Source organism: Ochlerotatus camptorhynchus, unplaced genomic scaffold (assembly GCF_037179485.1).
Source record: "Ochlerotatus camptorhynchus isolate MF236.1 unplaced genomic scaffold, CSIRO-AGI_Acam_v1.1 ptg000633l, whole genome shotgun sequence".
NCBI classification, from domain to species: Eukaryota; Metazoa; Arthropoda; class Insecta; order Diptera; family Culicidae; genus Ochlerotatus; species Ochlerotatus camptorhynchus.
Window position 1 is genome coordinate 769,090 of NW_027041112.1, and position 12,808 is coordinate 781,897.

Consider the following 12,808-nt stretch of genomic DNA (forward strand, 5'->3'; position numbering starts at 1 on the left):
CCCCATCAAATTTATCCATAAAATTCTGCTTATATATCGGAACAGCAGTCAGAACGTTTTTCCTCCAGACATCCTTATTCGATTTTTTTTCTATTTTTCAGTATATCCTGAATATCCCTGTTGATCCTTCTGTCTATTCCGAAAATTCTTTCAATTCCGCTCGCATGCCGTCACGGTGTTGCCATATCTTTTTTGAAGCAACATGCATCAGGATGAGTGCCGTTCCCCAACGTTTTCCTTGAACGTCATTGATTGTCTCTGAAGATCTTTCCTGGAACTATCTTCCTGCGGACAATCGTCCAGTGGACAATCTTCCTCTGATCAATCTTCCTGCGGACCAGTGTTGGAAAAGTTCGCGATATTTCACGAAGTTCACCAAGGGAAAAGTTCGCGAGTCATAGGGAACTTTGATGAACTTTTCCATCACTGCTGCGGACAATTCTCTTCCTCCAAATAATCTTCGTGCGGACAATCCTCTTTCGAACAATCCTTCTGCGGACAACCCTCTTTCGAACAATCTTCCTGTGGACAATCCTCCTACGGACAATCCTCTTCCGAACTATCTTCCTGCGGACAATCGTCCTGTGGACAATCTTCTTCTGAACAATCTTCCAGCGGACAATCCTCCTCCAAACAATCTTCTTGTCGACAATCTTCCTGCGGACAATTCTCCTGCGGACAATCCTTCTTCGAACAATCCTCCCGCGGACAATCCTCTTCCTCCGGATAATCTTTCTCCTCGACTCGTCGGTAGCGGACAATATTCCTGCGGACAATCCTGCTGATAATCCTCCTTCGAACAATCCTCCTCCGAACAATCTTCCTGCGGACAATTCTCCTTCGTACAATCTTCTCCCGAACAATCTTCTTGCGGACAATCCTCCTCCGAACAATCCTTCGAACAACCTTCTCCCGAGCAAACTTCCTGTGGACAATCCTCCTTTGAACAATCTTCCTGCGGACAATCCTTATTCGAACAATCTTCCTGGGTACAATCGTTCTTCGAACAATCCTCCTGCGGACAATCCTCCTTGGGACAATCCAAATATATGATGTTCAAGGGCCCTGGACCTAATGAACTATTAGATAAGATAATTAACTATTTTAACTAGTTCCGCTTTTTTTTTTTGTTAGCATCCATGCCTCTCACGCCAAAGTCACGAGTTCAAATCTCAAAATGGCGAAACAAAAAGAAACGTGCTAAGGGATATGCGGGTACCGCCCTTTTTTTTTGCTGGCGCTTTTGCTGGCAGTTGCGCTGTCTGTGTCACTTTTGACACCTGTTCTGGTACAAATTGCTGTCTTTTGCTCTAGTACCGGGTGCACCAGGTACACTAAAAAAAACAGCTAGGTGAACCAAAAAAAAAATCGCGTGAAGTTTAAGACTCTGAGAAACATTCCCCCTTTGAATAAATAAAAAAACTCGAAAACGAAATTTTTGAGAATTTTTTTTAATTTTGACTTTGCTCAATGGTGCAAACATTATCATGCATACGGTAAATGCCGGATCGGCTATAGAGATTAGTGACGTTTAACGCACGCACACTAATGGGGGTCTATCGCCGTGTAAAGTTGTTCATTATATCCTCGGGTTAACCTCAAAGTTGCTTGACTGATAACGCTGTCAATTGTTTTTTTCTTTACGCAACAGGGTTCCTATGACCACCAGGAGGCAGGGTAATTGCATGTAAAATTGCTCAAATCAGTCCATTTTTTAATGCATACTTTAAGCATACTTATAACCTGCGTTTTTGCGAATTTGCGTAAACAGAACTTTAAAAATGAATTGGATTCAACGGCCATCTGCGTCAACAAGAAATATAGAATGTGCCTACAAGTATGCAGCACGCTTAACTCATTTTCATCCATTACTCATAGGTACGCCTTTGGAGCGGCTTACCGTAAAGCGAACATGCGTTAGTCTTGAAGTCGGTACAATTTAAAACGGGATTTTGAACAGCTGAAAAAGTTCGTAAAATTTAGCAATTACTGTTACCTGTAAACCTCGACAAATTTTATTTTTTTTTTATCTAGTTCGTTTATTTGTAAGGCTCAATCGCGTTAGCTTTACGGAGCCGATAATTCATTGTTCTTTGTTTGTAACAAAATTCACTTAATTCTATGTCTAGTAGGAGTTGGGCCGATTACTCGCGGCTTACTCGAGGTTAGAGGGGTACATTGTCGAAGGATAGGAAAAGGGGAGGAGCTTGGGTAGGGTTTCGTTGTCTCATCAGAGTGATGTCGCCAGTATGAACGGTAGTGTGGTTCTAGATTCGTCTGGAGTTCGACCGGCTATGGTGACCAGTGGGCGACGATGAGAGTCATCGAGACGGGGGACAAGACAAACAAAAACTAATAAAGAGAGACAAAAGACAAACGAATTAAATTCTTATACTAGACATTTGCAGAAACACATAAATCGACTGCATATAGCAGAGATCGCGGGTACCCAACACGTCTCTGATAGGAATATAGGGTTGTCTTCCTTGGGCCTCGAGGGTATTCAAAAGTCGCTCTCTGGCGGCGTCATTATCCGTACATTGCCAAACTACGTGATCGATGTCGTCGTAACCGTTTCCACACCGACATATGTTGCTGTCCACGAGGTTTATTCTATTGAGATGCGCATCTAGCGAGTAGTGGTTGGACATAAGTCTACTCATCACGCGAATGAAGTCACGACTTAAGCCCAAGCCTTTAAACCACGCTCTCGAAGAAACATTAGGAATAATTGAATGTAACCACCGTCCAAGATTTCCATTGTCCCAATCGGTTTGCCAACTCGAAAGGGTACTCTGACGCACTAAATGGTAAAATTCATCGTGTGAAATTTGCCTGTCATAAAATTCGCCTTCCTGCGCGCCCACCTTTGCGAGAGAGTCCGCCTTCTCATTGCCTGGGATTGAGCAATGTGAGGGGACCCATACAAAGGTAATCATATATGATCTTTCGACCAGCACACTCATCTGCTCCCTTACCTTTGAAAGGAAATAAGATGAGTGCCTACTTGGTTTCATCGACCGAATAGCCTCAATAGAACTGAGACTATCCGAGAAGATGAAGTAATGGTCTGCGGGCATGTTGGAAATCATCCCCAAAGCGAAGTTGATTGCTGCCAGCTCAGCAACATAAACGGAACAAGGTTCCTGAAGTTTGCGGAAGGCGCTAGAGTTTTCATTGAAGACACCGAAGCCAGTGGATCCACTGAGACGAGACCCGTCTGTAAAATATCTGTTCACGCAATTGACGTGTTGGTACTTTTCAGTAAAAATACGTGGGATAATAATAGTTCGAAGTTGATCTGGAATCCCGTGAATCACTTGTTTCATGGATAGATCATATTCAATTGAGGAACTGCGATTGGTGAAGTGAGCACGGTCTGGAGTATAACAAGGAAGACACATATCCGAGGATATGTAGTGGTGGTAGATTCTCATAAATCGAGATTGTGTGTTCAGCTCAAAAATTTCTTCAAAATTTGCAATTATAAGTGTGTTCGTCACTCCGCATTTGATTAGTATTCTGAGAGAGAGCTCCCAGAAACGGTTCTGGAGGGGTTTTACTCCTGCCAGAACCTCGAGACTCATGTTATGCGTTGAATGCATACAGCCAAGAGCAATACGCAGACAACGATATTGAATTCGTTCCAATTTTATAAGGTGGCATTTTCTTGCCGAGAGAAAGCAGAAAGAGCCGTACTCTAGAACAGAGAGAATTGTTGTTTTATAAAGCGTTATGAGGTCTCCCGGATGAGCACCCCACCATGTGCCGCAAATTGAACGGAGAAAGTTGATCCTCTGCTGACATTTTTGCTTCAAATACGTAATATGGGTATTCCAAGTGCACTTTGAATCAAACCAGACCCCAAGGTACTTGAAAGACAATGATTGAGTAATGTTTCTGCCCAAAAGATTAAGTTGCATTTGGGCTGGGTACCGCTTTCGAGTAAACACTACCAGTTCAGTTTTCTGCGGCGAGAATTCGATCCCTAGATTCATAGCCCAAGAAGACAAGTTATCTAAGGAATTTTGCAATGGTCCTTGCAAGTCCACGGCATGTGGACCTCTTACGGAAACCACACCGTCATCTGCAAGTTGTCTTAGCGTACATTGTTCTGCCAAACAGTTGTCGATATCTTTGACATAAAAGTTATAAAGAAGAGGGCTGAGACATGAGCCTTGGGGCAGGCCCATGTAACTAATTCTGGAAGTTGTCAGTTTTCCAAGAGAAAAGTTCATTTGCTTTTCTGACAACAAATTGTACAAGAAATTATTTAAAATTCCAGAAAGTCCACATCTGTGCAGATTGTCTGACAGAATTTCAATGGAAACTGAATCAAAAGCCCCCTTAATGTCCAAGAATACTGAAGCCAATTGCTCCTTGTGCGCAAAGGCCAGTTGAATATCTGAGGAAAGCAGCGCTAGACAATCGTTTGTTCCTTTGCTCTTGCGGAACCCAAACTGTGTATTTGATAGCAAGTTATTTGATTCGACCCAGCGATCGAGTCTCCGAAGGATCATTTTCTCCAACAATTTCCTAATGCACGAAAGCATCGCAATCGGACGGTATGAGTTATGGTCAGACGCTGGTTTGCCAGGTTTTCGAATGGCTATTACTTTGACCTGTCTCCATTCAGGCGGTATAATGTTGTTTTCTAGTAAGGAATTGAATAAGTCTAGCAAGCGTCTTTTAGCGATATCTGGGAGATTTTTCAGAAGATTGAATTTAATCATATCGCTTCCCGGTGAGGAGTTGTTCGATGAAAGAAGAGCCATAGAGAATTCCAGCATTGTGAATGGTCTATCCAGAGAGCTGCCGCTCGGAGACGCTTCTCGAAGAATGTGTTGTGCTGGAGCTGAGTCCGGACAGACCTTTTTAGCGAAATCGAATATCCATCGGTTGGAGTATTCTTCACTCTCATTAGAAGATGAGCGGTTACGCATGTTCCGAGCCACCCTCCACAAGGTGTTCATTGAGGTTTCTCGTGAGAGTCCCTCGACGAAATTGCGCCAATAACCGCGTTTCTTTTCTTTGACTAATTGTTTCAGCTTTGTCTCAAGCTTTGAATATTCCTCGAAATATGTGGAAGTTTTGTGTCTACGAAAAGCTTTGAAAGCATCAGATTTTTCTACATACAATTTTGTGCATTCTTCGTCCCATCCAGGTGTGGCTGGTCTCCTTTTGAAGGGCGCACTTGGAACTTTTCTTTTTTGTGCTTCCAGTGAACTTTTGTATATCAAATCGGCGAGGAATCGATATTCTTCCAATGGTGGAAGCGTATCTATTGATTCGACACCGATTGTCACCGCCGTTGCATATTTATGCCAATCTATGTTCCTTGTAAGATCAAATGGAACTCGAGATGGTTCTGCAGAGTGAGGGGCACACTTAATTGAAATGATGATTGGCAAATGATCGCTACCATGGGGATCATTGATAACCTTCCACAGACAATCCAGTGATAGCGATCTTGAACACAAAGATAAGTCGAGTCGACTTTCTCGAGCCGGAGGTTTTGCTATACGTGTCGCTTCACCAGTGTTCAAAATAGTCAAGTTGAAATCGTCGCATAAATCGTAAAAAATAGCCGCTCTATTGTCATCATATAGATCGCCCCACCCAGTACCATGGGAGTTCATATCACCCAGAAATAATACTGGGGATGGAAGAATCGAAACTAGATTCCAGAGTTGACTACGGCTAACGGAGGTTCTTGGTGGAACGTATACTGAAGCTATGCAAAGATCTTTGTTCTTCACATTTATTTGGCAAGCAACGATTTCGACGCCGGATAGAGCAGGAAGGGAAATTTTGTAGAAAGGGTAGCACTTTTTGATCCCTAAAAGTACTCCTCCATAAGAATCGTCTCTATCCAGGCGTATAATGTTAAAATCGTGGAAGTTGAGTTCTTTATCGGAAGAAAGCCATGTTTCACAGAGAGCAAATATATCACAATCAGAATTGTGAAGTAAAAATTTGAACGAGTCTAGCTTAGGCACTAGACTACGGCAGTTCCACTGTAGCACAGTGATCATATCTTCAACCTCGTTCGACGAATTATCCATCGAAAGATATGATTGATGCAAGGAGGGGCCATGAAACAGTCAATTGCTTAAGATATAATTCTAGTGTTGGAAGCAAGGCAGAAACTAAGCTTCTAAGAGGGTCTTGTATGTTGAACATATTTAATATGAATTCCACAATGTCCGAAAAAGCTAGCAAACCTCGTTCGGACTTGGATTTCTTTTGAGAAGTTTGAGGAGCAGCTTTTTTGTTTTTCTTATCTTTGTTGGGTAATGGCGGAAAATCCTTACTGCAGCCAGGAAGTGGAGCAGTAGGAGCCTTCGATTTAATTTTTTCATCCCCATTACCCTGGGAATTTTGCAATCCTCTGGGAGTGACTTTAGTTTTCTTACGGCGCACTTTCGGGGAGGAGCATTTTCGTTTTGAGGATCCGTTCGTTTTCAAAGGTGCGTGTACCACCGTAGAGTCACCCTCATCGGATGAGTCAGAGTCCGATTCTTCAGCTGACAAAATCGAAAATTGATTTTCATCTTGGACGGCTGATGCAGCCTTCACCATTTGTGCATATGACTGCTTGGAGCGTCCAGAGATTGAACGCTGCACTTTATCGGAGTGCTGCTTGTACATCGGGCACTCCTGCAAGGGGTGAGGATTCTCGCCACAATAAGCGCATTTTACTGATTCTTTGTGGCAAGAATCCTCTTTGTGGTTTTCACCACATTTGCCACAACGAGTTTTGTTGCCGCAATGGCTGGCCGAGTGTCCCAGCCTTTTGCAGTTGGTACAATTATATACCCTCTGTACAAACAACCGCACCGGAAAAAAAGCACCATCAACTTTAACAAAGTTTGGGAGAACTGAACCAGCGAAAGTCACCCGAAACGAGTCTGAATGCTGATAAACTTTTATGCCATCTTGCAAAGATACTGAATGCAGTTGCCTGACATCCAGTATCTGTACCTGATCTCCGATTTTCGAGTTTTTGAAGCAACCCGATGCTCGTTTTAAGTCCGCGACACTCAGACTCGCGTCGGAGACCACACCTTCTATCTCCACATCTCGAGAAGGGATGTAGATGTTGTACTCAACACTAAACAGCTCATGTTCAGCAATTTTATTTGCCACATCATAAGTCGGTGCTTCTACACGCAGTTTATTGAATCTCTCTTTATGTACCAAGATTCCCGGATACTTACGCAGCAAGTCTCTTGAAATGTCGAGAGTTTTCAAAGGTTTATTTTTAGGCCGAAAAAAGACAACCCATGGTCCTTTTGAAGACGGTTGATAGTATCTAGTTCGCGCAACGTAGGTATCTGAAGACGCCATAAGTGTTGCGCAAACGCGGTGCACAACCGCTTAAAAAGGAAAAAAAAAATACTTCAAAAAACCTTCACCAATTAATCTACTTAACTACTAGTTGTTAATATTTTGTTGCCCAGTGTATGAACAACCAAGCAAAACAAAAACAAAATTACCAAAAAAAAAAAAAAAAAAACTTTTTACTAGTTGCAAGAAGTTGCACCACTATAGCCCTCACAACCCTATCAGGGGAGAGGGCAAAGCCACGCGCAAAATTCAATAACAAAAGCGCGGCAATGGGCTAGAGAAAACTATTGTATAGTAGGTATACTTAACACCGGCCGGTGCCGGCTGTGTGAGCTGGTGCAGCCACTCCGTTTGCTGCTTTGTTGTTGTTGCTTGCTGCTTTGGAGTGGTGATGAGACGATGACGGTGAGATGATAGTCCACCTATAGCGTCGCTAAAGGTGGCTACTTCCTCTGCTGACTGCGGTTGCCTTGGGCACTGAACTTCGTCCACGGTAGGTAAAACGCGCGATATAAAAAAACCACTATGGTGGGGAAAAAAAACTCCACCGGCTACGAAACCAATACCCGCAACGGAGACACGAACAAACTACGTCCGGCTACTTCAAGCTATCGGCGAGGAATGACAAATTTTATTTATTATCATTTAATGGGGTTAACTGAACAAAGTCTGTGCAAGTCCGGACGTTTTTTTTATTTTCTATTTTTTTTCACAGATTTTTAAACTTTTACCGAACTTTTTCCGTACACACTTATTTTGTTTTACCTAGATTTCAACACCCGAGTAGTTCTAAAATTCTTTTGGCTGAGATTCAGTAAAACAATTGTGGGGGCTCAGCTAACAAATTGGATTTTTGCTGAGATCTCAACTGTCAAACAGATTGTTGGAGATTTTACCGAGCTAGATTGAGTGTGAAGAGTATGTAAATAGTGGTATATATATGTAACCATGTTTGAGCATTGTTCAGCATCAAATGTTTAAGTCAGCTGTTCTAAATGTCAATGTTTTCCTGCATTATGAATTTTTGCAATTTTGGTTCTTTCGAAGAGAAAAATATCATTATATTTAATCTTCATATTAAAGATTATTTTTTGCTATTATGTAACTGTAACTGCCTAGCACGATTAAAAAAAAACCATGAAATTAATGTCTCTCCATCATTCAGTTTCAGCGATGTAGGTCCATAACATTTCGGAAAAAAAATTAAAGTGTTGTATGCACTACGCAGTATGACGTAGAACCACGCAAAATTGATGTATGACTATTATACTTTATGTTAAATTTTTCAAGTATTTTAATGTTTCGGTTATGGTTCACTTTTTTTTCCTTGATTTATTTTCCGTGCTTAGCACCAATGCTACTGACGCCAGGAAGGCAGCTCCCTCACCTGGACCCTACCTATCGACCCATCAACTCATGAACCGGTTTGGCACCAGCGTTACCAGTATTCCAGATTTATCTGAATCTTCCAGATGTTCAGTCATCTTGCCAGATACACAGACAGACCACGTATATTTCCAGATTTTCCCAGATTTGTTTAAACAAATTGCTTTAAAATATCACTGCAATTGATTTACCCTCTAATAATAAAAAAAAGTTAAACTTGTTACATTAATTATTAAAGGCCATCAACGTTAGAAATTATTGCAACATCGTACATGGAATTGTTACAACATGTTTGCATGTTAATGGGTCGCAGAATCATGAAAGTTGAGACAATCCCTAAAGATTATTTGCTGAAAAAAAACCCTTCTTTTTTTTTAAATATCGGGCCTGGATTTTTTTTATTTTGAATTTTGGCTATTATTTTACAATCCTGGATTAGAAAACCAAAATTTCAAAATGGAGGAATTTTCATAATATTGCAATTTAGAGAAATCGAAAACTGTTCAGCTGTTGAGCTTTGGAAAATTAGCAAGGCTTTTGAATCTAGACAACTACCAGGACTTTGAAGTATGTTTTTGAGATTTTTGATTTAAGAATTTAAAAGGCATTTTTATAACTCTTAGCATTTTTTGAAGTACCTGTGAATATTGAGTTAGCAGGCTGAACTACTTTAGAATTCTGAATTGCCCTAGAATTTCATAATTTTAAGGTAATTCTGAAAATAGTTGACAGTATAGTGTAAAGTGAATTCCTTGTGAAATCATAGGAGGGTTTCAAGTTTATTCTAAGTAGAGCTCCATAACTCTGATGACATATGCTTGGCGATTTTGCGAAGAAATTAAATATAATTCGGAAGAGAAATCATAGAAAATTCTTAATATGATACTTAAGGAACGTTGATGGGAAATTCAAGGAATTGCTGGGAGCATGTATAATGAAATCTGGGAGGAATACAATGAGCATGCTGATGCAAATCTTGAGAATAATTCCAATGGAATTCTGTCAAAAGTTTCTAGGGAGATTAATTTTAATTAAATTTTAAGAAAGAGTGTGACGGTCATTCTTAAGAGTGATTTTTTTAACAATATTCTTAGAGAATGTCATCGAGAAAATGGAGACAAAATAATGCGAATTGTTGGGAATTATCACCAGTTTGAGGGAATTATAGAATTGTAGAATGATATCTAAGAAATTACAAGAGAAATCCTAGAATGCTTCTGAAAAAGTTTGATCACGATTTAGGGGAATTTTAGGGGAATCCAGAAAAGAAGTATGATGGAATTCTAGAACGATTCAAAGGAAACTCTGAAAAAAATATGATAGGTGGTCACGCCATGATCTACCTTAATCCGCTGACTTGCTCCTGTTTGCTGCAGGACCACGTGCCGCGCCGTCCGAAGCGGTAATGAGCAAAAGCACGACAGTAGCGCTGTTTTATATCTTTTTCAGGTTCAAGCAGAACGATGTACAACCAAATGGTACTCGATTATGACGGCTGGGTTAAGGAAAATCGTTTTTTTTTTTCATGAAAACAGAGCTAAAATAATCATTTGTACTTTTTTCAAATGTTTTTTTTTTGTGTGAAAAATTGAACAAACAATATTCATTTCAGCAGATTCGTGATGTAATATCCTATCGATTGGCGTATTTGGACTTTATTTTCATCTATAAATGACAAAGTTACAAGCGTTCAAAACCTAACACTATTTCACCACACATATTTTTTGATTTGCACCCCAGTATAGTCGACAAAGACGTAGTTCTACGTCAAAATAACAATGTTCTAGCAGGGGTAAAAGATACATCATAATCTCTTTGAATAAGCTCCAACTAGGACCAACTTACTGACCTTGATAGGTTGATCGTTTGTTATGGATTTGTTCGGCGTTACTTACTTACTTACTTAGAACTTACTTTTGGGTACTTTTTTTTCTAACCGTGTGGTTGGTTGGAGCTCACTACCATTAATCTCTCATAATCAACACAATAAACTTCATATTCTGAAAACAAACACCCCTTTCTCATTTGCGACACACGCAAATTCTCTGGTTGTTGCAGTATCCTCCTTTGAATCCCCGTACGAGACATTGCACGGTACAAAAACCGGTAGTTCCATTGATAATATTACACGCCAATCGAACTTGTGGGTTGCCTTCCTGCAGCTGATTGTCAATCTCGTTGATCTTCTCTGTAAATAATTTTTACCATTAAATACGCAATAAATAGTTGATGATTTATGCCAGCCAAGAGTATACATACCAAAGCTTTCAACAAATTCACGGACATCTCCAACCTTAGCGTCACCTTGCGGATAGGCACTTCCCAATGAAACTATCGCTTCCAGACACACTAGAGTCATGTAAATCACTGTGATAGTTGACTTCATATTTAGACTGTTCATTGACAATTTCGAGTAACTTTCTCCGGTGATGCACTTTTCACAACTGATTAAAGTCAGTACAAACTGGCAACTCTTAAATACTTAAATAACAGCCATTCAATCAATCATCAGAGTGAAACAGCGGGCAACGAAAAATCACCGCAAGTATCAAATTGTAACAGTACACGTTTGGACATTGTTTTTATATTGATACCTACATTTATCTTTCGTGTCGATATTGATCGATTGTGATACAAATACCTCACGTTTCGTGGTGGAGTACCGCACAACAAAAGTATTGACAATTCAAAACAGATGTTAACAGTTAATACGCAATTTACGCAATTCTACGGGGAATCCCATTGGAGAAAGTTCGTTCCGATCAAGTTCGACATACTAGCACATCAACATGTTCAATTATTTTATTAAGAAAATATCATACAAATTTACATAATAGGAACATTTAACGGAACTTATCCTCGATCTAGATGAACATTTCAAAAGGGCTTTAATAACCACGGCTATGCAAACACGTTTCTCACTATTTTCGCCACATAGTTTGATAAAAGCAGCTAATGTCTAGTGCACGAAACGTCAAACACAATCGATTATGGTTTTACAGCTGAGTTATGAAGATAATCGATCCATGCAGATAGGACATTTTGAAATGTTCATCTGGAAATAATCTTCCGCCAACTCGAACAAATTTAATTTCGGCAAACGCAAACCTTCTTCGAGTTGCAATAACCCCCACGATTGCGGCGCGCAATGCAGTGGGCGGCACAGGCACTATCCCCAACACCGAATCCACTCAGCAGATCGCAGGTGGCACGCTTCAAGCGGTAGTTCTCCACCGCCGCCTGGTAGGATTCCTCCGGAAGTTCGTCAACTAAAATAGAAATAAATTACAAATTAAAAATCTCTCGAACAAAAAATTATCTTCTGCAAATAACTTACGCAGAGAATTAGCGTACGAACGGACATCATCGGCCAAGTCCAGTTCATGCGGGAACGCACTGCCGGAAGAGATGACTGCCGTAAGGCATAGAGCGACGAAGCAAACGACACTGATGGGATGCATTTTGACGACGAGAGGAGAGAGCTGATTGATCGTGGTCTACGAGCTTGAAGTGCGAACTGATGCAGCAGTTAGCGACGATCGGTTAATTTATATGGTTGCGATTGCACTACTGTTCTGTTAGCGGAGCCTCCTAGGTAAATCACCGAGGAAAATGCTCGTCACGTCTTTATGCTGAGCTGGGCGGCGGTGAACCACCGTCACTCGGGCAGATCCTTATTTGCGTGAGGGGATTTACTTTTCATTAGCGAGTCTGTGGATGCGTTCGATTCTGCAAGTGAAAATTTGTCTGGCATTTTCTGGTAGAATATTTATATAATTATCAAGGAATCAAAATCATATCAGAGAATCATGTCATCAATTAGCTTATTTTTAAAATGTAAATTCCATTCGTTGAATGCGTTTCTATTTGTTTGTTTGTTAACATTCTTTCAAGAGGCCTCCAAAGGAATATGAAAATATGATAGACTTTGTTTATTTTATTTTTTATTTTTTTCCAGGCTCATTTACCGTAGCTTTGCGGAGCCGATATTCATCGTTTGAGTTACAAAATTATTTAAAACTAATGTTAGTAAAGCGATGGCCGATTACTCGCGGCTATCTCAAACAAATGG

General features: G+C 40.5%; 1 protein-coding gene across 1 annotated transcript; it reads right to left on the bottom strand.

Annotated features, from left to right (window-relative positions):
- Positions 1 to 11,523: 11,523 nt before the first annotated feature.
- On the bottom strand, positions 11,524 to 12,278 carry LOC135714272 (defensin-C-like). Its single transcript, XM_065237604.1, has 2 exons — positions 12,074 to 12,278; positions 11,524 to 12,005 (listed from the first exon to the last, which is right to left on the bottom strand). The coding sequence occupies exons 1-2, from the start codon at positions 12,195 to 12,197 to the stop codon at positions 11,824 to 11,826; spliced, it is 306 nt and encodes a 101-aa protein (XP_065093676.1). The 5' UTR covers positions 12,198 to 12,278; the 3' UTR covers positions 11,524 to 11,823.
- Between the last annotated feature and the right edge of the window lie 530 nt (positions 12,279 to 12,808).

Coding starts and splice junctions, on each gene's coding strand:
- LOC135714272 (XM_065237604.1), bottom strand. CDS start 12,197: ATGCATCCCATCAGTGTCGTTTGCTTCGTCGCTCTATGCCTTACGGCA. Junction 12,006..12,073: donor TTCGTACGCTAATTCTCTGC/GTAAGTTATTTG, acceptor TTTCTATTTTAG/TTGACGAACTTCCGGAGGAA.